The sequence below is a fragment of the Manis pentadactyla genome, chromosome 18 (assembly GCF_030020395.1).
Source record: "Manis pentadactyla isolate mManPen7 chromosome 18, mManPen7.hap1, whole genome shotgun sequence".
NCBI lineage: Eukaryota > Metazoa > Chordata > Mammalia > Pholidota > Manidae > Manis > Manis pentadactyla.
The window spans coordinates 14,488,676-14,514,983 of NC_080036.1; the positions used below are offsets into that span (position 1 = coordinate 14,488,676).

At 58.4% G+C, this 26,308-nt stretch overlaps 1 protein-coding gene across 5 annotated transcripts in view; it reads right to left on the reverse strand.

Moving 5' to 3' along the window:
- Nucleotides 1–1,478: 1,478 nt before the first annotated feature.
- The window catches only part of APBA2 (amyloid beta precursor protein binding family A member 2), a 235,659-nt gene continuing 210,829 nt past the window's right edge, over nucleotides 1,479–26,308 (reverse strand). For 4 of the 5 annotated variants that reach the window (XM_036878723.2, XM_036878725.2, XM_036878726.2 and 1 more), the window contains 9 exons: nucleotides 25,302–25,447; nucleotides 24,274–24,309; nucleotides 22,736–22,822; nucleotides 18,385–18,570; nucleotides 15,269–15,448; nucleotides 13,998–14,210; nucleotides 12,326–12,445; nucleotides 5,022–5,162; nucleotides 1,479–2,537 (listed from right to left, as the gene is read on the reverse strand). In XM_036878723.2, the coding sequence (XP_036734618.2) occupies nucleotides 2,466–2,537; nucleotides 5,022–5,162; nucleotides 12,326–12,445; nucleotides 13,998–14,210; nucleotides 15,269–15,448; nucleotides 18,385–18,570; nucleotides 22,736–22,822; nucleotides 24,274–24,309; nucleotides 25,302–25,447 (1,181 nt within the window). In that variant the 3' untranslated portion in view covers nucleotides 1,479–2,465. The remainder of the gene's footprint in view (nucleotides 2,538–5,021; nucleotides 5,163–12,325; nucleotides 12,446–13,997; nucleotides 14,211–15,268; nucleotides 15,449–18,384; nucleotides 18,571–22,735; nucleotides 22,823–24,273; nucleotides 24,310–25,301; nucleotides 25,448–26,308) is intronic. The other variant, XM_036878727.2, reaches the window with a different exon arrangement.

Genomic DNA, 26,308 nt, shown 5'->3' on the forward strand with positions numbered 1-26,308 from the left:
TTGTCCAGACACTGCCATTTGACCCTGGCCTGAGGGCTGCAAGGCTGCTGGGGTGGGTGAGCCCTGGACCCCAACTCTGTGGCAAAAGGGGGTGCTCCTCCTTACAAGGACTTAAGGTCTCCTTCAGCTGGTGACACCACCACCGGTCAAACGCTTGTAACCCTGTAACAGAAAGCTTATTTCAAATGGACGGGGTTTTTTTTCTCAGCTGTATTGATTCAGAGATGCTACTATTCGGGCAGACTTTGTAGGAAATTGTTTTCAAGCCACAGGAGACTTGTTTGTACAACTCGAAGGTTGTATTTATTTAATGTACCTCAAGGTGTTTTCATAATGATCAGTGTTTTAATAAAAACTATTTCTGGTCTCTGTGTTTCTGGGTCTGATGGGGCCGGAGACAGACGCCGAGAGCTCGGGTCTGCCGCTCGTAACCAGGGTCCTGAGGGCAGGCTCGGGCCGCGCGCTCACGGCTGGCAGGGCGTGAGGCAACCATGGCTGCCCAACTAGTTTCCCTGTGCCCTTCTGAAGGTCGGGTCCTGAGGACAGGAGGGGCAGAGGGCAGGCACCCAGATGTACACAGGTGGTACCGATGCTGGCACGTGGCTGCCCTCCCTGCACGTGACATCTGAGGCATCTGGCAGGAATGCATGCCCCCAGCTCAAACCTTTTTAATCTGGATTTTTAAGCTTATGTGTATCATTTGGTGGGACCCCTGCCCCCATCGTCTGCCAGCCATGGGTTTCACCCGCCTGGTCTTGGGCACTGTAGGGACAAAGCCCTTGGGGCTCTGAAGCTGAGGCCCCTTGCTGCCAGAGCTTACTCAGGTGGCGTTCCTTCTCATCAGCCAAGTGGGCCTCCCTGGCCAGGCCTGAAGCACCTCCCCAGCCACTCATGGCCTGGAGTAGACTGCTTGTGAGCAGGCCAGAGACGGGTCCTACTTGTCCAAGGGCCCCAGGCCTTTGACCAAAGCCCATGCTCAACCCCTGCCCGGTGACACCAGGATGGTGGCCATGGACAAAGGTAAGTGATGAGAGTGCTGCCGTGTCCTGTTATTATTGGAGATGGGAGACAGGCTGCAGAAGGTCCTGCAGGTAAGGAGATGGTGCCCGGACAGGTGGCCCAGCTTTGTTTTACTCACACACAAATGCACACACACACACAAGCACACATGCACGCCTCCCAGAGGTTAAATCCAGGGCTCTCTCCCTCTTCTCCTCTCCTCCCTGGGATGGGGGTGGGAGTGGGCCTGGTGCCCTGTCCCCGCCAGGGACCCTCCACTGCAGGGCCAGGCGTGCCTGATTCCCGGTGCCTGCAGCACCCACCTCTGACCTCACCTGGGAGAGCCCCCAGGGCCCCAGACCCGGATGGGGTATGGTCACCACACAGCAGCCTCGGAGAGCTGTGGTGTGAAGTGGAATCCAGAGGAGAGTCAGGCCCCTACTTCTCGGTCAACAAACCAGCCAGGTCAACAAACCAGCTTTTCGTCATGACTTCAGGTTTATTAGTGACATTAGCGAGTCTTCCTAAGGTCAGCTGCATGCAACACACAGGTCACTGCTTGGATACAGTAATACTAAAGCTGCAGTTACTGCATGGTAAGGCTTCTTAAGTCACAGTGTATTCTTCAAGTCCTGGGCCAAAGAAAGAGACTCCCAGACAAAATGACGTCAGGTAACACTGATCTCTAGGGAACGGAACTAGGCTACGTTTTACTTGATCTACACACACTAACACTGCTCAAGGCGACGCCGCCTGGCCCCGCCCTGGCAGAGGTCAAGTTTCCTTGTGTGCTGCGGGGCGGGGAGCGCGTGTGTGTGCGTGTGTGCAGAGACTTTAACTAGACGGCTACAGCCCGGCGGCTCTCCTGGTCCCCGGAGGGCGGGGGAGAGAGCATGCCCCCCTGAAGTCTGAAGAAGGGCTAATCAAAACAAAAGTCGAAACAGTGATAGTACCTAAATAAATAGGGAATTTCGATGTTACGGCCATCATCTTTTATTTAACTCAGGAATGTCCTCTTTCTCAATAAATACAATCCCGCTCCCGAACTTCAGTTACAAGTCCCATCCTGAGAGCTGGGCAGCCACTCCCTGGGGCGAAGCAGCAGCCAGGGCGCCCCCACCCCCAGGACCCCGGAGCGTCCGGGAGCAGCCACAGTCCCCTGCACGGCCTCGGGGAGGAAGCACGCGCCACGCCACACGGGGCGCACACGCTTGCTCGTCGGGCGCAGTGGGGAAACGGTTCAGGATGCGGCCATACACTTGACTGCTCTACAAAGACTGGGTCCTGCGCCTCTCCTTTGATAAAGACATACCCCTTTTTGTCCAAAACAGAAAAAGTGGGTGGTGAGGCCATGCCCTTCGGGAAGCCAGTTCCTTGGGTGGGCTGAGGGGCCAGGGGTCTGGTCCTGGGTGTGGCCTCCCGCTCCTCGGGGCCCAGACAGGCTGGACGCTGTGGGCTGGGCGGGCCTAGATGTAGAGCGGGGTCTCCTGGCCCGTGAGGAGCCTGAACATGGCGGCAGGCATGGTCTTCATGTGGATCTGTCAATGAGAGAGAGGGGCTGAGCCCACACTCCCCCCCGGCCGCTCCCCTCCCTCCACCCAACCTACTAGCACGGCCAGCTGCGAGGGTCCCGTGGGGGCTTTCCGCGTGAAGCTCCTGCTTTCAGAGGAGGAAGGGGCTTATGCTCTCCATCCGGGTCTTTAGAGGGTTTCTACAAGGTCAAGGGCTAGTTTTCCTTCAGCTCAAGCTGACAAGGGGCGGAGCTAGGGAGGTGAAAAATCAGACTTTGAACTGGACTACAGTTTGCCCATCCCACCGGGGGCAGGCAGGGGGCACCCAGGCCTCCACAGAAACTGCAAGGGGTAAGCTTTACATCAGTGTGAACAGAGAAGGCTCAGCCCTTCCTGTGCAACCAGGGAAAGGGGGTGTTCCGGGGTCCAGGAACTTGCTCGCTGAGGGCCAGGGGACCTCGAATCCCCATCCTTTGAGAGTCAGCACATGAGCCTTTGGGGTCTGGCCTCACTCCCTGGCTCTGAGGGGGGCTGGGCACACAAGCAAGGCATAGGACCACTCCCTAGTGGCATGCACCCCAGAATCCCGAGGGGCACTGCAAGATGAGAAGCCTGTGGCAGCACAGAGAAGGTGGGGCCTGCCTCCGCTGGCCACCCCGCAGCTCTCTGCTCCAGCGGACCGGCCCAGGACTGCCCCGGGCCCGGGCCTCTAGCGGTGCACTGGCTCTGGGAGGTCTGGCTGGTCTGGGTGCTGCTGGCCTCACCCTGCCGGTGCCCAGCGAGAGGTGAAGGCAGGGTGCGGGCGTGGCTAGCTCCAGGCCCTCAAGCAGGTCTCAGGCCTCTCTGACCAGCCCGGATAGGCCGATTTCACAGATACGTTTTCAGGATCGTCCCACGCTCCCCGCTGGCTCCACCGCCAGATGGGTTCGATCAATTCCGACTCTCGCTCGCCCATCACCCAAGGGCGGCTTTTTCTATCATAGACTCATTCTGCGTAGTTCCTCCACCTGACACCCTCCCCCAGGCTCATCCTGACTCCAGGTCTTGTTCTTCCGTGACTCATTTTCCGAATGTGCTCAGGGACCACGAAGAGGCAGCAGACACTGCGGTCTCCGAGCCCGGCCGTCGCGCGTGAGTTCTGGCCTGGCTGGGGGACGCTCACGCCCTCCATCAGCTCCTCTCAGGTCTGAAGAGTGGAAACGCTTCTCCACCCGAGTGATTTCTTCGTAGGTGGGAGGCTGATGGCCCCAGCGGGCGGCCATGTCAAAGCGCCTACTTAGGAAAATCGGATTTCCCTTTCTCTGAAGCCATTTGTAAAAGGAGGCTAATGGAGCCCACCTGGCCCCCTCTTCCTCCTGAGAGCCAGCCGTGCCACCACCAATCTAGGGGAAAACAGGCCTCCTCCCCCAGCCCCGGGGGCTTTACAAAATACCGAGTATGTCGTCCTAGCCCCAGGAAGCGTGATCTGAAGCCCCTCGGGAGACAGTGCCCACCAACCCAGGCGGCAACCCCCGCCCCTCACTGGCTGCAAGTGGGGCCCACGCCCTCTTCCCACACAGCCACAGGGCCCAAGGCCGCCGCTGCCCTGCTCACACTCCAGGACTCCCCACGGCCTCAAGAAGCAGACCCGAACCCCCTGGCCGAGCCCCTCGCAGACGGCCCCTCTCCCGACTCACCCCTTCGGCTCTGTCTCTGCCTCCCATCTCCCAGGAAGCTCCTCACCCATTCATTTTGACCACCCCCCTTGGTACACCCTCACCCCCTGGGGGGCGGCACCCAGCACTGTGGTATCACCGCTCGAGCACCTCACTTCTCACCCTGAGCCGCCCTGTTCACTCAGGAGCAACTTGAGGAAAGCCGGGCCCTTGCCCTCTGTACCCTCCTCCATCCTCATGCTGGCATCGCACTCATGCCAGGAAGAGCTGGAAAATGCCAGCGGAGCAGGAGAGGGTGGAGCAGCCCCAGCTGGCCTGCCCTGTGGGTGGGAAGACAGCAGGCCCGGGCAGAGGGCTGAGCCACTTCCCGGGTGGCCGGGGCCTCGCGCAGAGAGCGGGGCTCCAGACCCAGCGAGCACGGCCCAGGACCAGTGCCAAAGGGGTTCCACCACCGCCTCTGCCCTCCCAACGGCTAAACAGCTGGGCCGGGACTGCCGAACGCCGCCTGTCACTCTGTTCAGCCTTGTCTCGGGCACTCCCTGGGTGAGAGCGCAGCCTGGCCAGCTCAGCTGATGCCCAGAGGCCTCGGAGAGGGGGAGGCTCGCAGAGGTCAAGGTGGGAGCACACATACCAGCAGAGACATGCGCTGCAGTCTCAGCAGGGTCGGGCTCTCCCAAGAAGGGTCGGTTTCCCAGGGTGGGGACCAGTGGCCTTCCTGAGCACCGCACACACCCCCGCCCCCCACCTCCGGGGTTAGATGCTGGTTTACAATATATGGGCCCAGATGCCCCTCGATTCCAGTTCTGGCCTCAGAAAAATGACTGTGGCAGTAGGGGTGCAATCGGCATAGCCTTACCTCTCCAACCGAGTTGGACAGAGCTTGGACTATCTTCTCATGGGCCGTGGCCACCACACTCTGCCCGTTGATCTCGATGATCCGGTGACCCACCCTGACGCCTCCGCGCTCTGCGATGCCCCCTCGCATGAGGCTGCAGATCTAAGCAGACATGTGTCGGGTCAGCCCACAGTTCCTGCCACACCTGCCAGGCACTCACTCAGTCCCCAAAGTTGGGAGAGGGGAATTAATCACGCAGAGGGAGAAGTCCCCTGACAAATGCTTCTACATGCAATCTGTTGCCTCAAAAACCAAGAGATTTATGATTTGGAATATATATTTTAAAAACAGAGTCCACACCATGGGGTGTGGGAGAACCGCCCGGGCCCTCAGTCCCTCACGGCGGAGTCGGCCCCACCTGCCACCCCAAGCCTTTGCTCAGGGGTCAGGGAGCGTGGAGGGCTGGTGGCGTGCCGTGAAGGCACATTTTGGAAGACTGCACCAGCCACACTCCACTCTTTCAAGCGAAGACGGTCACTGTTCCCATCCCAAGGAGGTGATTCCGTGAGCCATGGGAAGTCTGGGGAAAGAACAGTGAAGCCCCTATGTCTGTGAAACCCATCTATTTGTGAAATTCACTAAAGATCAAGGCATAAGGCGGATGTCCACGCAGATAGGAGAGGACAGGACAGCAGACGCCAGAGGGCAGGAGCTGCTGGCTCAGGGAGGAAGGCAGGCCAGCTGCACCCCCAAGGCTCCAGGGGGCCCCACAGGGCCTTGGGGAACTCCCGAAAGGCCGGGGAATGAAAGCATAGCCATAGGAGGGGTGCTGAGGCCCTGGAGATGCAGTGGGGGAGGGAGCAGAAAGGGCACCAGGCCCCCCACCCCCACCCTGGCTGCGTCCAAAGACGGGGTCCCTAATCCACCAGGAAGCACAGGGCAGAAGCAGGAGGGCTGATCTGCACCGTCCTGTGCTGAGGCTTCCCTACAGCAGCCGCACCCTCCACTGGGGGCTCTCCTCTCCCATCCCAGCCTCTGCGTCCACACTGCCACAAAGCCCCTTCCTCAGCTTTGCCGCCCTGGAGGCCTGCACCCCAGCAGCGTGCGTGAGCATGAGGAAGGCCAAGCCAACAGCTGGGCGGGGAGGCCCAGGCTGGCAGGACGCTGACCCCTGAGCGCCCAGAGCCCACCCATGTCACGTAAGGCCTCCCCGAGTCTGCGGTGCCCTTCGTCCTTACAGTTTCCTCAATCTGAAAACACCACCAGCACAGTGATCGTCTCATCAAGGTTTTTATGACTTTTTAGGGGCCCTCATACTTGAAAAGCAGGGGTCCCCCCCCAGAATCAGGAAGCCAGCACCCTAACAGGTCAAGGATGGGCTGGCAGGAGGCACAACAAGGTGGTAGAAGACGCAGGCGGATGGCCGGGCCCTCTCCCGACTCACTCCTCTTTCCATTCCGTGGCAAGGCTCCATCTATCCGAGCCTCTTCTCCACACCCTGCGGTGGGCGCCCTCCCCCGGCCCCAGGGCCTCCTGCCTGCGGCAGAGCCACTGCTCACCCCAGCCCCGGCCAGGCCGGCCCATTTGGCTGGGGCCTCTGATTTCCAGGCCGCAGGGCCTGACCTTCCCACCTTTAGACGGGACTGTTCCACCCCGTCTGCACCCCCACCCTTCGCTCCCTCAGGACCTCGCCTGACATCTTTCTAAGGCCGAGACAAGCTTAAATAAGGCCACTAACCACAGGCTGCCCCTGCCACCACCTGCAGGATTGCCATCTGTTATTTGTTTTGTGAGTGTGGCCTTGTGAGCCTGATGTCACAGCCCAAGGCCAGTGCTGCCTGGTGGCCTGGACTCCTGTGCAGAGCTGGTCAGAGTCCTGGAGCGCAGGCACTTGGGCCAGACAGGAAAAAGCCACCCACATTCAGAAAGGGGAGCCCCTGTTCTGCTGAGTGAAGGCCCTGCTTGCCTGGCTGCCCAAATGCCCCACACAGTGGCCAGGACGAACTCTGTGCTGTGCCCCTCAAATGATTTAAGGGCTTGCGTGCCCAGTGTAACTGGCTCCTTGAAGATCCTGAACAAGGTGCCTCAGGATGACCCGGCTCACTTCCCAGCCTGGCCAGGTGTCAGGTGGGGCCCGCTGGCTCCCCACAGAGGCTGGAAGGCTCCATACAAGGTGCCGCCCTGATTAAATCCCTGGTGGCAGCTTTCTCCTTAGTCTGGAGATTCGAGGAAAGAAGGTAAAGGGGGAGAGAACAAGGGGAAAATGGCTTTGCACCTTCAGAGGGCATTGCCAGGGGGACTCAGAGCCTGGTGGGTGGCCCCGGCTGGAATCTGGGGGACAGGGTGTACGGGGGGTGTTGGGGCAGGAGGCGTTCAGGAAGTGATGAAGAGAGGGCCACCCGTACAAGTGGCAGCCAGCTTCCCAAACGAGGCACGCCTGCAGGGCCTGGGCCCCAGGGTGTCCTAACTTCATAGGGGGCGCTTCTCTGCAGGGCGGCTGTGCCTCCCAGCTGGAGACTTCTTGATGTCTTGGATGGTGTGGGAAAGGAGCAGAGGGATCCATTCAGAAACAGCATCAACTGGGTTGCACAGGGTCCACCAGCAAACTAATGCATTGTACTTTGGATGTAATGAAGCTGAAAATGGAAAAAGCACCGTGCAAGACGAACTCAGACATGGGCAAACTTTTCCAGGAGATTCAAGGGGATGTGTATGCATAGCACACAGTGGGCAGTGAGCCCAGCAGCCCCTGCGGCCTCTGTGAGGGGAGACACTGGCTGGCCCAGTGCCACAGAAGCCATAATCAGGGCCTCACATGCCCTTCTGTTGCTTGGTTATTGATACCCTGGGCCCTAGATCCAAACATATCAGCCTCTGTACTGCTCACAAGTGCCACCAAATCCACGGACACCCTGATATCGTGCACAAGCATCTGACAATGGGCAGTGGGATGTTCTGTCTGACAGTCCCATTTGGCCACTTCCCAGCCAGGAGCCCTGGGGCAAGTTACCTCACCTCCCTGTTCCTCAGCCCTCCTCTGTGAAGCAGTGATAGGTGAGCCATTCCCTCACCGGACCAGCCTCGAAGACACCAGCTCCACAGGAAAGAGCTTCCCAGGGGGTTGGGGGGGGCCTTCATTTCCTCATTCTTAGAACTGACCCCAGACAGACAAGCCAGGGGTCTAGGAGCATTTGCAACAAAAACTAGACAGACTGGAAAAGAGACGTCTACACCACTTTCACAGCAGCGTGGTTCACACCAGCCAAGACGTGGGAGTGACCCAAATGTCTGCTGATGGATGAACAGATAAGCAAACTGGTTTGTATCATTCAGCCTTAAAAAGGAAGGGAATTCTGACACCTGCTGCAGCACAGATGAGCCTTGGGGACACTATATGCCAAGTGAAATAAGCCAGTCACACAGAAACAAATACTGGATGACTCCACTTACATGAGGTGTCTGGAGTCCTCAAATTCACAGCCAGAGGGTAGAAGGGTGGCTGCCAGGGGCTGGGGGAGGGGAACTGGAGCTCAGTGTTAAATGGGGGCAGTTTCCATGTTGAGACTGGTACTACAACCGTGTAAATGTATGTAATGCTACTAAACTGTGTACTTCAAAATGGTTAAGATGGTAAATTTTATGTTAATTGTATTTAACACAATTTAAAAAACATACAACAGATGCCCAAGGAAAGAGTTGGGGCTTAAAGGAAAGGGTGCGGTGGCGGTGGAAGCAGACTGCACAGTGTGGTGCACCTTCCAGCCACACAGGCCTCTTGTTCTGGAGAAAGGATGGGGGGCACCTGACTCCAGGATGAGGTTGGGGGCGGGCGCGGACCCGAAAGGCACAGGCACTCCGGCCCCACACACACACGCACACGCACCCCAATAACTGTGCAGAGGGCCCCTCCTTTTCACCTCTCATGGAATGGCACCCAGATATACTCAGACATCCTGGGGCTGGGACACATTTCATCTAACTGCTCACCCTGCACACCGGGGCTGGCCCCCGCCACAGGCAACGCTCCTGTAATACTCTGGCAGAGAGCCACAAGGGCCTGCCCAGGAGCTGACAAGTGCCACTCCTAGCCAGGCACCCTGCCACCTCCAGCCCATGGTCACCGTGTGCACGGGCAGTGTGGAGGCTGGGGGGCCACCCTGGTCACGGCCGGCCAGCTCCTAGGACCCAGCCCACACATGCCAGAGCCCCGACAGCTCTCTGAGGGGCAAGGGATGGCTCTTCTCTCCCCAGAGCAAAGCTCTGGAGAGGAGTAGCCGGCACCCTCAGGCCCCCTGAATGTTCTCCTGAACTCCCACCTCCCACCAGGTGCCAGGTGAGTGGTGGAGCCCGTGGCACCTGTCAGCCACCACAGACAACTGGACGCAGCCCAGCCACAGGTGGCTATGGTGGCAGCTGCCCTGCCTGAGGTGCCTCAGCCCCTACACGCCAACATTAGTCCAGGGGCACAAGCCTGCTCATGGGGTAGGTGCAGGACAGGGTCCGCACTGCTGACCTGAGGCCACCACCGTGAGGCCAGGCCGATGGGGGACTAATTTGTGCAGCTGCGCCTCCCACCTTCTAGGTCCCTGGGAGGTGCACCCTAACAGGATCAAGCAGTGCAGAATCATTTGCTTTATCTCCCACCCTCCCTGGTGCTCTCAGGGCAGTAGCTGCCCCTCCCTGGGCTCTGCTGCCCCTCGTGGGCTCCAAGAGTCACACACGCACACCCTGGCACCTGGACCCGGGACCAGAGGATGCACCAAGAAGTGACGGGGACACTCCACCTCGGGACCCGTCTGCTCATCTATGACCTGGGAGGGGTGGTCCTGGCAGTCTGTATTACTTCCTCCAGAGCCAGGCCCCCAGAAGCCTAGATCTACTTCTGCCTTGATCCCCACACCCTGCTACCCTCCTCACTGCCTCCAGCCTCCTGGCCACTCATACCACCTGCTGGACACACCCGCCCCCTGCAGAGACCCCCTCCTGTACCTCCACCTGCTTCCCAGCTGTCCCCATCCCCAACCCGTCTCGGAGAAGCAAGGCTCAGGGCTGCGCCTCAGGACCCCTGCACCTGCCCTCAGCCCTGCTTCCGCGGGCTGCATCCCCTTCCTTTCCTGCTCACCTTAACTTAACACCGCACAACACAAAGCAGAGCAACTCCCCTTTCGGGTCTCTCCTCCGTCCTTCCCCACCACTGTTCTGTGTGACCTGGGGCAAGTGCCCAAAGCTCCCTGCGCCCCAGCCTCCTCATCAGTCCTCGGGCTCCTTCTTGGGCTGTTGAGAGGATTAAATGAGCTGACGAGAGGGAAGTGTTTGGGGGGGGGCAGGGGCATCATGACTGTCCTGGGCTTCCAGGCCCCAAGAGCAGGCAGCCCCCTCAGCCACCACGCTGGAGCCTGGCCACGGGGGCAAGGCTGGCCCTGGTGTGGCACGCTGTCCTCCTGCAGGGCTCCCAGTGTGACGGGGCGGCCCCGGGCAGCATTTTACAAACAAACATCATGAACCCAAGTCCAACTACCCCTCAAGGCTGGGCAGGTTCAGGCAGAGGATGGCAAGCTCCCCTGCGCCACGCAGGAGGGAAAGGCTGGGCCCACGAGGCTGCCTACCGTCAGGGCTGTGCGGGCGGCGCTCAGAGGCTGTCCTGCAGGGCCCCTGGGGGCAGCTGGGGTCCCGGACAGCTCTTGCCTCATCCACCTGCCCCTGTGCTGGGAGGGCTGCCGTGTGGCCCCAGGTGCCAGTGCAAGCTGTCAGGGGCAGGTCAGAAGCCACCCCCACCCTCAGTCTCCCTGGGCAAACTGTAAACCCCAACAAAAGTCCCAAAGGGCATCAGACATCCTGGCTGGGCAGTCAAGCCCGGGTGCAAGTGCCAAGGGGCCTATCACCTCCGAGAATCTGGGCCCTCCTTGGACATCTTGGCATACTTTACAGATTTTCTGTTAATCTTCACAGCACCTTTTGAGGGCAGCCCAGAGAGGTTGTGAGTTGCCCAGGGTCACACAGCTAGGAAGGTATGCTCAACACCAGCTAGTTGCCCCCACACCCTTTCCGCTTTTTCCTGGGCACCAGCCACACCACCATCCCAGCCTGCCCTGTTCCGTGGGGCCTGTGACTGAGCTCCGTGTGGCCAGTGGGATGTGGGCAGAAGCAGCCAGGGCCACGTTCGTGTCCCTATCTTCCCTCAGCTGCCAGCCAGACACAGAGCAGCCGGCGGAGGCCTCTCAAACCCAGGTGCGGGTGAGCGTGGGCCGCCGAGTGGCTCTGCGGAGCGAAGCCCCTTCCCACGTCTGTGACGGGAAGCAGAGATCAGCTCTGAGCATGCTGGCACTGGGGGAGTACTTGTCACAGCAGCAAGCATGCTCTAACACAGAAGGGGCAGAAATGGGCCTTGAGCCCACGCCCCTCTGTGACTCCCCACAGCTCCCTGTGCCTTCCCATTCTTCTGCACCAGACAGCAACAAGGGAAGTTTGGTCTCACTTACAATCGCCTTTCTAGAATGTTCTGCCATTGTGTTCCTTCTGTGACTCTAGGTGGGAACATACATCCTCGCCCATACCTGACACCACTGCCACCCACCTCACTCTCTCTTCCTCAGCTGGCTTAAGCAATGTGGAAATGAATGGCCCCATCTTCTGTCCTCCATCTGGGGTCACAGCCCTGCCCACTGGGACACTTGCCGGAGGAAGAACCGAGAAAATGGAACCCACACTGTCCGAATGCAGGCCAGAGAGAAGGCAGGAGCTTGAGATTGACAACCTTTGGCCTGAGGAACAGGCTCAGATGTTTTGGCAGAGCAGCACTCAAGCCCAGCATCACCTCCTCCTGGAAGCCCTCCTGCTTCTGTAGTGCCTGACCCAGGGCAGACACCTCACAAATGGCTCTGGGAAATGAATGAGTGAATGAAGAAAGGAATGAATAAGTATCTATCTGGTGAACACAGTGAATCAGATGCTGCCACTGGCTGTGTGCATCTAAACTGTAGTGGCTGGAAAAGTCCCTCCGGCCTCACCTCCAAAGCAGGTGTTGGCAGGAAACAGCTGTCACAAGGACAAGGTGCCCTGGGGCAGGGCTGGAGGGAATTGTTCCACAGCCACGCACTACCCATCCCTCGCTGCCCGAATGCCCCTGGAGCCGCTGTGAGCTCCTGCCCTGCATGGCCTGGCTGCTGGCAGCTGTGTCCACTAGTGGAGGCCTGCCAGGGTGCTGGTGTGGGCCTACCCTGTCAGACAGGAGCAGCTCCAGGGGCAGGGGGCAGAGAGCTGCCGCCCCCAGCTCCCTACACCGACACTCGCACAGTGCTGGCCAAGGGCAGAGAGAGGGCACTCACGATTCCGTTCTGCACGCTGAAGCCCAGCTGGTACTTGAGGTCCGGCCGCTTGATAAGGACCGTGGTGACCGGGGGGCAGCTGACGATGTTGAGCTTCACCTGCGTCTGGTTCTTCAGACCCTGCAGAGCATGGGGACAGGAGTCACCGGGGACCTTAGCTGCCTCTGCAAAGGCACCCTCGCAGGCCTGGCCGAGGATGAGTCGGCTGGGTTGAGCCCGGGTGTGGGAGGCAAGAGCCCGGGTGAGACAGGCTCCTCTGGGCCTCTGGGCCCCTCTCTGCAGGCACTGCTGGGTACCCCAGGCGGCAGTGTGTGCCGTGGCCCACCGTGCTCAGGTGTGCCCTCGACCTGGGTGAAGACAAGCTGCCTCCTCTTCCGCGGCCAGAGGCCAGGCTGGAGCGCTGCTGAGCACGCGCAACAGGCCAGCACCCGGGTCACCCTCTGCAGCTCCGGCCACGGGTTCTCACCACACTGAATGCAGGAGGGGCCCTTCCTGTTTAGAAGGACTGTGGGGACGCCTCCCTCAAAACAAAAGGTGCCAGACTCATGCCGCTGGCAGGATGGGGCTGGGGAGCAACCAGCTCAGTGAAAATCCGCAAGCAGGAGGTTCTGGGCCAGCTGAAGCTGAGGCTGACCTTGGGCCCCAGAGAGGATATGAGGGTCAGCAGGTGGCCCAGGCAACAGCTGTGAGGTCAGCTGGAGGCCAAGCCTCGACTGGCTGCTGCTTCTGCTTGTTCCTCTGGCCAGCGGTGAGCCCCCGATGCCCTCAGGGCTACCCGCAGACGGGGGTGACTCCACAGGCACACAGATCCCCCTCAGGGCCCAGGCGACCAAGTGCCCTGAGAACTGCAGCCCTGGGAGGGAGGCTCCAGGCTGACTGAGCCCCCAGCACCGCTGGTGGACATCTCTGCCATGTCTGTCTGTCTATCCAGGTAGTTACGCACGGGGCGCTCTGCTGGGCTAGCTCCAAGAGCCGCGGACACGGCTCTGGCCTTGGGAACACTGTCGTTTTTCAGGACAAGGGAGGAGGTAGGTATGTCCTCTGGCACCAAGACCACAGTGGGGTGGGGACGGAGTGAGCCAAAGAGGGCTGGGGGCAGAGTACAGAGGACCACAGGACTGCCCCGGCAGGCAGAGCCCGCTGTCTGGGGGCCCTGCAGAGAGCCAAGGCCGCTGTGCCGAGGCCTCCTGCACAGCCTCGCGGATCTTTCGGGCCCAGGACTCTTATAGACCTGGAGCGAAGGCTCCGGTTCCACCTGCTCCCGTCCCCTCTGCTGATGCCTCCAGGGACAGGCAAGTCAACACCTCCCAGAGCTGCAAGTGCCCGGGGCAGATGGTCAGAGTGGCCCTCCAGCTCTCAGATCTGTGCAGGGTGACTGAACCTCCTAGACTGCCCAGGAAGTGGGACTCTCGGTGCTAACCTGAGAAAGCGCCGAGCAAACCGGATGCGCCGGCCACCCTCCATCTGTGGGTCCTCCGCCCTTGCCTGGGGTCAGTGTTAGTCAGAATGGAGCATAGCATTCATAGCAGCCCCAGGTCTTCTCTGGCTTCAGCCTTGGGTTCAGCCTCACTGGTGGGTGTCTCTGGACTCAGTTTCCACATGGGTCAGCTGGGAATTACCACGCAGTGAGGTGGGGCTGGGTGACCACAACGCCAGGGCCCTGTGCACCCACCTTGATGATGCCCTGGCAGGTGGCGAGGGGCAGCCCCACCAGGCTGGTGCCATTGATGGACATGATCTGGTCCCCGATGCTCAACTTTCCTGAGCGGGCCGCCGGGCCGCCATTCATCATGTTGGCCAGGATCACCGTGGGCAGGATGGAGCCCCAGCCCGACTCCACCACCACTACGCCCAGGATCTCACCCTTGTGCTTCTCCAGCTGCAGCTGCAAGGAGATGGGGGTCCAGGATCGGGGGCCTGCCCGCCGACCCTCTGGCCTCACACAGCTCTGGCTTCTAAGGTTCCCAGGGGCCCGCCCACCAATCCTGGGAACTGGGAGCACAGACTCCCTCCCCTCCCACGCCCAGCACCGACTCCCCCACCCAAGCACAGCTCCAGGGTCCTGGCTCCTTCTCCTGCCACCACCTCCAGACCCAGAGGCCAAAGAAATGTTCAGATTCCAGGACTCAACACTGCTCCCATCCAGCCTTGACTCTTGTCTAGAAATGGCCCACTATTTTCTTTCTGCCTCAAGGGTCACTCTCAGAAAGCTGCCCGTCATTCATTCAGCAAGAAGCCAGGATCATTCACTTGTACAACAAGAAGTCAGGGTCATGCATTCGTTCAACAAGCAGTCAGGTCATGTATTCACTCAACAAGCAGTCAAGTCATGCATTCGTTCAACATGCAGTTGGGTCACATATTCATATACTTATTTAACAAGAGTCAGGATCATTCATTCATTCAACAAGTAGTCAGGATACAGGCCATCCACAGGGTATTTGCTCCCCTGTCTTAGGAGAACTTTCTATAGACCCAGTGGAACCTGCTAAGCCCTTCACTAATGGCAATGTCAAGACTCCCCTGGGCAGAGCACTCGAGTTCCCTGTTGTAAATATGTCACCACGTGCTTTTCAGAGGCATCTCCTGGGTGCCAAGCACCAGTCAATGATAGAAGCAGTATTAGAAGGCACATTTCCGAGACCATTAAGACTGTCTGGAATCAGCCTCGTTGTTACACCACCTCATTTCACACGCAAGTGCTCTGTTTGGGAGGCAGGAGCAAGACGGACGCCCCGGGGGGCACCTGAGCCTGCTACAAAGACAGTTATTTGTGCGAGGCCTTATGGAGGCTGGCTCTCGCCCCACTGCCAGCAAGCTGAGCTGAGGGAGCTCTTGGGGGCTCCTCGCCGAGGCTGCCTGGCTCGGTGCTGCAGGGGCTCGGCTTGGAGAGCAGAGGCGGATGCAGCGGGCTTCCCATGGCCCGCCCGGAGCTCAGCTCACCTCTTTGCAGTTCTCCGAGTTTGAGAAGTGGATGAGGTCGTCATTGTACATCTCCTGGGTGTTGATGATGTCGCTGTATTCCTTCTGGCTCAGGTCTTCAGGGTTGATGCCATTGGCCCGCAGGAACTCCTGGTAGGCCACACTGAAGGCCTGGCCAATGGACTGGGCAATCAGCTGGGCCTGGGGGGAGGGAGAAGCCCCTGGAGACAAGTGTGACTGCACAGGCTCCATGAAGCCCAGAGAGCAGGGCTGCGGCAGGGTGGGGTGCAGGGCACACATAAGCCTACAAGCACGGATTCACAGGGGGGTGCCTGCCTGGGCTAAACTGTCATCTGGTGACAGATGTCCTCACACCAGCACCCCACCCTGGGCCACCACGGGGCAAACCTTTTTGAGGCCTTGTGCACATGGGGGCCTTGTCCTAGCTCCTCCCACCTGAGCTGCTTTAAGACCCAGACATCCCAGGACAAAGCACAGTTTCAAATAAAGTCTATGAATTATTTGCTAAATATCATATTGTTGTTTTCATTGGTGGCTGTGTTATATTGTCTTTCCACTTATCTTATTCCAAAAATAGACTTAAGGTGTGTTCTCCAGGGAGTGTCACAGGGACTGTCAGTGGCGTACCCAGTGTTTATCTCTCCTTAGCAACAGAACCCAGTGTCAATGGGCTGGCAGGCAAATGTCCGGCTGCTCTTGTGGGAGGTGTGGCTGTTTCAGGCTGAGGCCAGTGAGAAGCATGAGACCTTAGGACGCCAGCACGACCCCTAGAGCAAGTGACTTCTTTCTACTTCAACAGAAGCGCTTCTGTGGATGTTATTGCAACGGACACTGCAGAGGCCTGAATACTGAATAATCACTGCAGGGCCTTGCCTGCCACCTGCTGGCGTACAAACAGGGAACACTGGGTGGCAGGAGCCAGGTTCCTGGAGAATGTCCGGTACACTCCCAGCTGTGCAGCCCTGTAAGAGCAATGGGACGCATGGCAACTTCTTAGCCCACTGCAGGGCCTTCAGCCCCAGCCCTGGGCTGCAGAGCCCCAGCTCCCATCTACCCTTGCAGCCCCCTGCCTCCCCAGCTGCCATAAAGGGGACCTTCTGCATGGTGTCCCTAGCAAGCTTCAGGTCAACAGGCCCCAAAACAGGTGAAAATGAGGGATCTGACCTATACGCCCGGATTCCTTTCTCACTCTACACATTGCATGACTTAAGTGCTGCAAATGAATATGCCCATGTGAAAGGGCTGGGCCAAATAACAGGCAGAGCGTGGCAGGCTCTCCTAAAATAGCTGCTGATTCTAGATTGAACTGCCCTCCCGAACTGAGCCCTGAACAGTTTACAGGAAGGACAGTCACTTGGTAGGAACAAGCCCTGTCCGCTCCCAAGATCAGCATTTGGGCAGTTTAGCAGCAGCACTGCTCAGCCAGCAGGCCTGGCCAGAGGCGCAGCACCCAGGAACCGCCAGGTGGCGCCAAGGACCGCCAGGTGACGCTCAAAGCTTGACATGCAGAACCACGGGAGCTGGCGCGGTGCACAGCCCAGCAGCGGTGCCTCCCGGAAAGCACGGCCAAGGCTCTGGCCAAAGCTGGGAATCAGGTCTCCACCTGACCAAGTTCCCCTGGCTGCAAAAGGTGTTCTGAGAGTGTCACTCCACACTCAGGCTGAGAGCCCATCAGGCTGCCCACAGCTCTGGGACACCACCTTGGGTTCTGTTGCAACCCCTTTCCACCCCTTGAGAGCTCCTGGGGACAGTGAGGCCATCCATGCCAGGGCTCCTTGGGGTGCAATCCGGGAACCGTTGGCATCCCTCCGCCAGCTGCTGACTGTGGCCTCCCATTTCCCCACTGCCCTGTATCCTGGGGGATACAGCAGGGTTGGGGGTTGGCTCCTGAGGGCTCCCTCGTGAGCTGGGGGGCACACTGGGAACCCTACAAAGGGCTCCCCTGCCCCCCACTCACAACCAGGGCCTGTGGGTGCTGACTGCTGTGAGGCCAGGAGCCCCACCGAGGTAGGTGGGAGGTGTGTGCAGAGCCCTCAGAAAGGGGCTGGCGCTGGCAGGCTGGCATTCAGAGGCGGTCTCCTCTGTGGGCCAGGAAGGCAGAGGCCACCAGGCCCAGTTCTTCCATCTATGCAGCTCACCCACCCTGGCCCCAGCCTCGGAGAAGCTGAGCCCACGTTACAGAGCAGAAACCAAGACTCAGGAAGGGGCCACTGGTGTCCTCAATACGCCTTCCATTTTCTCCAGCTCTGTTCTGCTCTCACCAGGCCCTCAGATCCCTTTCTTGCCAGCAGCCCACCATGGACAGAGCCGCCATCTGGGCCCTACTCTCTGGGCAGCTGCTCAGTGGCCTCCACACCCCACTGGATGCAGGTCCTTCCCTCTTTCCTTCAAGGACCACTTGGAGTGCCACTCACGGCCCCCCTGTGCTCTCAGCCTTATCTCCCACTGAGCTGAAAATACTGAGGCCACAGCAGCACCCCGACTCTAACCCTCTCCCACAACTGTCTGTAGTGGCTGGCACCTCAGAGCCCCTCCCTGTTCCCTGCTCCATGGAACTTCGGCACTGGCAGAATGGCCACCCGTCGCCACTGGGCCTGTTTTGGCCTTGCCCTGCCCATCCCCCCATGTCAGGTCTCTCAGACATCCTCGAGCCTCGGGTCACACAGAATGCTTGTCCAGCTGTCCACAGATATCCGTATAATGGTGCGAAGATGTGTGTGCACCAGTGGGTCTGCATTAAAATTTCCTGTGCAATCAATATGCCATTGCTTCAGCCTCCCAGCAAAAAGCTTACTGACTCCACCCCCTAGAGCCATGTCTTCAAATATGACAATATTGGGACTGTTCCCCACTGCTCCAGGTCCCTGTGACATCCATATGTGAACAAGAATGCCCTTTCCAAGTGCCCATGGAGACTTTTTAAAGTTTCCAAGAACGGCTGGGCAGCCGCCTCCCAGGTTGAGCTGGGTCAGATCTGCCCTGATGCGATCGAAAATGTCAGTGAAGGCACACAGCATTCCCACCTGATCTGGGGTTTCCCGCGAGCCTGGGGGCCCAGAGCCTGGGCAGGGTCTGGGCCGCGGGGAGGTGCGCATCACACCTGCGGGTCTACTTACATCCTCGGACTCAAACACGTGGCAGATCATCTTATACTGCTTCTTCCCCTCCTGGGCGCCGGGGGTGGTCTCGATGCAGTCCTGGGAGGCCGACCGGGGCATGCGGCGCCTGGCCATCAGCACCACGATGTTCCCAATGTCCGCGATGTAGGAGATGGTGCGCAGGGCGTGGTCCATCATGGTTTCCTGCCAGGAGAGGAGGAGCGGGTCCACGCTAGAGAATGTTGTGGGGAACACACCTTGAAAACCACTCCCGTTCAGGGTCTCTCAGCCTTGACGCTGTTGACACTGGGGCCAGATCGCTCTTTATCGTGAGGGGCCCTCAAGTACAGGCTGCCCTGCGCCACTGTGCGATGTTCAGCGGCTTCCCTGGCCTCCGCCCACTAGATGCCGGTACGCTCCCCACTTCCCAAGTTGTGACAGCCCAGAGTATTTCCAGCCACCGCCGAATGTCCCCTAGTGGACAGTCACCCCAGTTGAGAGACGCTGCTCAAGTGGACAGGGCGTCTAGGGTAGTGATTCACAGTCAAGGCGAATCCGTCACCGCCTCAGCCCCACAGAACCCGGGTGGGCCCCCAGGCGGAGGAAGAGCAGGAGCCTGCCGCGCGGTGAGCCTGTCCCCGCCTGATCCGAAGCCGTCCTTGGCTCTGGAGAAGGGTCCCCCCTCTGCCAGGCATGTGGTCCTGCCGAGCAGAGGAGGAAGGCTTCAAGGCCAACGTTCTCCACAGAAGAGCTCTTCCCAGGGAGCCCAGGGAGCCCAGGCCCGGGTCAGGGGACACAGGGGCGGCCTGCCTGACTCTGATCAGTGGGTCTCCACGCCCATGCACGTCCCCCAGTCCCAGCAGGTCAAGGGCTTCTGTCGTCTGACAAGGGCCTCCACCGAACCCGGCGTGTTTGGCCCCTGCCTAACAAGACTGCTTACAAAGGCTCCTGGAGACCAATCAGCTGGTCTTTTATGCCTTTGTTCTTTTCTCACAAAAGAAAATTGGGTGTTTCTGCAACCTCTGAAACCCTTTTCTTCATCACAGAATCCATTTTTGCAACACATGCTGCTCCACATCTGCCTTCCTGGAGCTGATGTGTTTTCTGGCCGAGGCTGTGGGGGTGATTTACAACCGCGCGAGCCACCTTCCAGGAAGGGGCACTGGGAAGGGAAGAGTCGAGGCTGGCTGTTCAGAATCTCCTGATTTCTGGCCATTGTCAGGAAGGCTGGAATCAGTCCCCGGGCATCAGTAAGGCGCTGCTCCAGTTCTGAGCTCCTGCCCGTGGCTGCCCCCCATCGCTGCTCCCACCCTCTCCCCTGCCCTGAAGGGCCACTTCAGCCCCCCACAGTATCTCTCATCTGTTCCCGCCTCTCCACTCTCTCTGCCAATATTCTTTTTATTTTTCAATCAAACCAATTTCCCACTGCAGCTCTCTCTTTCAGTCCATCCTCAACATTACCCAGAACAAGCTCACAAAGTACTGAAGGCCACCCATGACTAGACAAGTCACCCCAAACACCCCGGTCGGGCGGCCAGACCACAGCTCCATGGAACCTTCCTGACCCAGCCTCCCAGCGCTGGTTCCCCTCATTCTTGCCCTGGCCCAACAGAGCCTCCCCGGTGTCCCCGAGACCCGCTGGGGCCAGTGCGTGGTTGGTTTGTCCTTAGGGAGTGCCATCCCGCCCTCTCAGCTGACCCTGCTTGGCCTTCCCTCCCCCCAAGGCCGCCCCAGGGGCTCCAGGTGGCTGAGACGAGGGGAATCCGGCCAGCGTGTGTGAGCCCCGCCCTGGGATTCCTCATCTCCCGTTCCCAGGATCCAGTGGGGTCTCTCCACAGCTCCATCTCAAAGAGCAAATGGGGGTTGAGATGTTCAAGAACGTGCCTAAGACTGTGAGTTCCTAGGGGTGGAGCCCGGTTTCCATCCCCAGGCCCACCCTCCTCACATCAGGGAGCAGGGAGACGGGACGGCCGTGCAAAGAGAGGACGCCACAGGCCTGAGACCACCCCCAGGAAGGCCTGCCTGCAAGGGTGGTCCTCGGCTAGGGCCTGGGAACCTGGCTTTGGGGAAGGTTCCCATCCCCTGCCTGGTAAGAGTGGCTCACGGTGCCTAAGCTGTTCGTGCTAACAGTGTGGTCCCGACTGAACACATGCTGATTTTCTAGGAGTCTGCAACTTTGGTACGTGCCAGGCAGAGGTTGGCTATGTGACCAGCTCCCAATAAAGGCTTGGTGCTGAGTCTCCATGAGCTTCCTGGTGGACCGCACGGTGCGGGTGCTGTGCGCTGGCTGGGGGTTCAGTGCATCCCTGTGGCCCCACAGGAATCTTCCTTTACTGATTTTGCTTGTGTTCTTTTGCTGTAATAAATCAAAACCAGGCTCTGTGAGGCCTCCTAGCAAACCATGGAACCCAGGGTCTTGGGATCCTAGAGGGGTAGGAGAGGGAATCTAGTCTAAACAGTTTGCTCACAAAAGATCAGGAAACAAAGTCCAAGTCTACGAAGTGTCCTGAGCCTGAGCCCCTTAGGGGTCAAAGGTAATTCCCCAAGTTCTCCCAACTGCAGGGCTCCAAGGGGCTAGGGCAGCAGGCCACAGAGATCAGTGGGACAAGGCACAGGCCTGGTCACGGGACAGACCCACGAGGAGGAAGGGGAACTGCAGTGTCTATGGGGCGGGATGTGCTGAGGGACTTGGTGGTGGGCAGACAGAAGGGCACTGAGCTGTCGCTGGGCCGTAGCAGCCACTTGATGGAGCTATGACAGGAAAAGCAAGGTGCACCCTGCTGCCTCCTGTCCCCAAAGTTCAGGTCTTCCTGCCCAGGGACCCTGAGAGGGTGACACCCAGCATATCAGTTGCCCACCGAGCTCTCCTTTGTGCCCCCCGAGCAGCCTGGGGATACCTAGGAGAGAGCAAATGAAAAACACACTGATGGGGTTGGAGCCATGTCCTACTGTACAGAACAAGGGCGAGTGTGGAAATGGGACATTTGAGGGGAACCCTATGGCGCTGGCCTCCGAAAGAAGGTACAAGTATGAACTCATGGCTTTTGAAAGCACATGCATTATCTAGCTCTGTTCGCTACAAGGGCCCAGGAGCAACGACCCCCTGGCAAGGATGCGCGTGGCCGGCACCCGGGCCTTCGTTCTGTGCATCATTCCCCACTGAACAGAGCCATAGCTGATTCCAGGTCTGGGCAGGGAAGTGTAAGGAGAGCTCGGGACCTCTTATTGTCTCAGAAAGCAGGAAAGTGTTCGGCAGATGAAGGGAAGAGGTCAGACCACACGGGACTCAGCTTGAAGGTCTCTGGCCAAATCTGGGAAATTTTGAGCACCAAAGAAGAGATGGTAATAGATTAAAACACAAGTTAAACAAAACAAAACAAAACCATGAATCAACAGTGGAAAGAGAGAAAAGGAAGAAGAAAGAAAAGCTCTTCTTCACAGAAAAGTGTCTGACAACAGAAGTAGAAAGCGTGACACAATTAAAAAATTCCCACACTGCAACCTACTCAGGCAAGACCACCACTGGATGTTAAAACTGTCAGGCAAATGGGTGTTGGGGAATGGGGCACCCACACATCCAGAGTGTCACCACACAGGTTATACGCCAATGACAAGAAAGCCCTGGGGCCGTTACCCCGACATCTGGCCTTCATGGGGGCCCAGGAATGGAGGTCCACCCCAGAGTGAGCAGGGACTCCCCCTTTCTTCCCGCCAGCGCCTCCCTCTCACGCAGTGAACCTCAGGCAGAGCGCAAGGCCCAGGGCCTTGGCCGACCCTCCCTCCACCGCCCCCCTGCCCCCGCCCCCAGCTCCACGCTCTCTGTCTCCGTCTCAGCTTGGCTGTGCACAGTCCTTTCTCTCTTGCATGGTCACTTTCTCCTCCTGCATCTGCTTCACTGTTTCACCAACAACAACTCATGCAGAGACTCCGGCACAGAAATAACAAACATCACACGGAGGGCCGAGGGCTGCCATGGGATTCCCACCCTCCAGCATGATTTCCCAGGCCTGGCGTATGGAGGCTTCAGGAAGGTCATTCTAGGCTCCTGATGGTTAGCACGCGACCTCTGCCACCCGCTCACCTTTCCCCTCACTTTCTCTGTTTAACCCCAGCTGCAGCAGCCCACCTGTGTCACCAGCTGGCTTACCCTCTCTGCCCGATGCTCCTTGGCCCCTGCCGCTTGCTCTAGACCCCACAACCGCAACCCATTCAAGACCCAGGGTCCAGACTACCTCCTTGGGGACACCCATGCAGCCCACCCCAGAAGCCATGTTCTTCTGCAGCTGCACCCTGTTCTCCTGCGGTCCCTGCAGGGGGAAGTTAGGAGCTCAATTCGATGATATTAAATAGCCCATCTTTAAACATTTACCTGTGTGTCCGCGTTTAACACCTTGATTCTCTGGGTGGAGATGAAGAGGTCCACTTCTGTCAGAGCCTGGGCATCCCCCTCCGAATTCTAAGGAAAAACAGTGTATACTGTTAAATGAAAAACTCACTTAACAAAGGCCTGACAATTTTACTAATGACCCTGAGCGCCCCTAGAGGGAAATGCTACTGCGGCATGGAGCAGCCTTCAGAAGCCTAAATGCACGCTTCCTTGGAGCTCAATCTGTAGCTAAATGAGTTCTAAAGGCAGTTTGCACAGGGCACAGAGAAGGAGGAGGAGACACTTCTGGGAGCCTGAGCACAGAGTGGGGCTGAGGGCCTGGGGTCTCCTGTTACCGCATCCAAAGCGCAGCCCCTCTGCTCCCTAAAAGTGGGCCTGCCTGCAAACCCCTACCAAATTTGGCAAAAGCAGAGGGTCTGTGATGCTGGCTGTATTTCTTGGATTTGGGATTCCAAGTATCTCCAGGAAATGGGAAGAGATTTTCAAAGTTGGATCAGAACATCGGCATTTTCTTCTGATTTAAACAGACACAGTCCTGTCAACACCCCATAGCAGACTAGGTCCCGGTCTTCCAAAAACCCTAAGGGAAGCAAGCTCCCAACTGGACTGAGTATTTGCCCTCACAGCAACACAGGAGAAGCCAGAAGCTGACACACAGATGCCCCTGTTTTGTCGTCTCCTGGACAGATCTGCAAAGCCAGGCCCATTCTGCTCCCCCAGAAGCACCCAGAGGAATGCTGGCTTGGATAGAGGGAGATCTGTGAGTTCCTTCCTCTCCTGCTGCCAAAGGAATCCAAGGAGACACCGCTGGGCAAAGAGCAAGTGTCACAGGGAGAGAAGTCTCATTGCAGAGGGAAGGCAGGCCCCCGACAGGGTCCTCGGGGCCACAAAGCCAGAAACTGGTGCTCCAGGCATGGATGGAGGACAAGATCTCTTGCTGTTTAAGCAAGAAGCCAGTGCCAAATTGGTGCCTTCTGACACAAGTATTTGATATCCCTGTGTCGGAAAGATAGCAAAAAATCCCCGGCATTTACTAAATGACCAGGTCTACAAGCAAATGACTAGAGGCCAACCCAATTTTTTAAAAGTCTGCCCATGCTCCAGAAACCCTTTTAAACCAGAGAAAGCACCTCATGGGTGAACCGACCTTCTCATCATCCTGATTTAGTAAATGAAGGTTCGTGAGTCTTTAAATATAAGAACAATTTAATTAATTCTGTACAGGATGCCTAAGTGCTAACGGGGCCACATGGTCACGTCAAATGCCACATTTTAAAACATCCATGTGAAACAGTAACATCACAACATTAACCATGCTAGAGCACAGGGGAAACTAAAAAATAAAGATAAAAAAGGGCAATGATAGGGTGGTTAAACAAAATGAGCAGTTTCATTCGAAAGTCTGCTATTTTCCTACTGAGGGAAAAGGAAAACACTGCATTGTAAGTGCTCTAGCGACGCTCCCTGCCACCACACAGGATGGGCCGCAGCCACACGAGCGAGCCCACAGTCCTACGCACCGCTTTCTTCTTGATCTTAGCAGCCTTCTGCATCCTCTGAGCAGCATGTAAGAGAAGAAAAATGGATGGGTGCAAAGACACGGAAGGTGCGGCCAGGTCATCCGGTGATCCTTTGCCCAGAGGAGGCCCCACAGGGACAGGACGGCGGGCAGCCACCACCTCGGCGAGGCCCATGCTAATCTAGAGAAGCCCACACACGCCCCGCAAGCTGGAAACTACTGACAACTCCCCAGGTCTACCAGGGTGAGACCAAGGACCAGAGTGTCCCCCACGGGCTGGCAGAAGGGCGCAGGCTCTAGGGCACAGAAGCGGGGCTGGAGGCTGGGGTGGGAGGGCCTGAGGCTCCCTGCTGCCCCCAGGTTGCTCTGCTCACCCCTCGGGACCCTTTGCCTACATAAAGGAGGTTAGTGTACAGGGGGGACAGGGGTGGGGGACTGACATGGTTTCTCAGCCTGCAGGGGTCAGCGGTTTCTGCAGGCCCCCAAGTGCCCAGGGCGGCACCTCCGCAGACCACCGGGCCCCTTCCTCCTGACCCTCTTAGCTCCCCTGACTTCGCTTCATCTTCCCCCAACCTGGCTGCACCCACCGTCCAAACCAGGCCATCCAGTGTGCACCCAGAGGGCCGAGTGTACCCCGTGTAGCTCTTCTTGATGTCATGAATTTAAATAAAACATGATTTCTTTGTTTCCCCTTCTGTAAACACCTTGGCATTAAAGATACACATGCTGTCAAAGTGGGATTTGAGGATCCCCAAAAACATGTTTTATGACCCTCCTGCTCCAGAATGGTCTTTGAACACTCATGTTTTCGGGTGGCGGTTCTTTGTTAAGGAGCTCAGTGCCTCTGTGCCCCCGACCCAGCTTTCCCAGCCAAGGTCACCTCCCTGGGCCTCGCTGGGGCCTCAGGCTCTCTTGCGCTCCATGCCCAGGGCTGTAGGGTCGGAGCTGGACAGAGAGCCTGTGCCCCTGGCCCCGACGCTGGTGCCCCCACCCCCAAGGGCACCGGGGCTCCCCTGAGCCCAGCCCCACCTTGACCCGGCTGACGGCCTCCTGCGCTTGCATCATTCGGATGTTTTTGGAAGGGTTACGTTCTGAGAGCAGCTGGGTAGAGCCCAGGTAGTTGGCAGCGAAGATGATTCCGTCGATGAGGTCTTCCGGTTCACAGGGTCCTGGAACTGAAGGGGGCGCAGTCAGCATTCCCCAAGCAGACATGGGACTAGGAGGCGGGGTAGGGGGCTGAGGAGTGGGGCTGAACCACTGCAGCGGTGAAGGGTGCCCTGTGGCCCTCATCACTTCACATGCCCCTTGCAAGGAACTGCACAAAATCGACACCCAGGCCCGAAAACTGCACACGTGGTGTCGGAGGATGACTCCAGGACCCGAGGCAGCTGCCACTCGAGTCACCACAGCCTCCATGGTGACACCACATGCTGCAATCTCATGCGGTCCTTCCCCAAACTGGGCTGCACATCCACGACTGCCCTGGTGCCCTCTGAAGCCAGGACAGTGGTCAGGACCTGCTTGTTACCCTCTAATTCTTCTGGGGCCTCCTCTGCTGCTGTGGCCTCGCTCCTGCCTGCCTGCAGCCCTCTCACACCACCGGCCCGGGTCCTCCATCCCCAGGCCTCGGGGCAAGGCAGGAGGCGTGGTCCTTGCTCTGGCTGCTGCCTCGAGACCTGGGCTGTCAGCAGAACTTCCTGCCGTCATATGAAATGTTCTCTTGGTGCTTGTCAGTAAGGGAACCACTGGCCACATGGCTTTTGAGAAGCTCACTTCAGGCTAGTACAACAAAGCAACTTTTAAATTTTATGCAGTCTTAATTCACATAAAAACTGCCACATGTGGCTAGTGGCACCTGTACTGGACAGGCAGCTCTTGGGAAGGGTCAGCAGGATTTTTCTGCAAGGGATGAGCTGGATGGGAAAGAGCTGTGCGGCCGTGTGCAGCTGCTCACCTCGGCATTTGTAGCACAAAAGCAGGCAGAGGCAATAGGGCACCAGCAGCATGGCTGCACCCTGGTAAAACCTCACACCTGG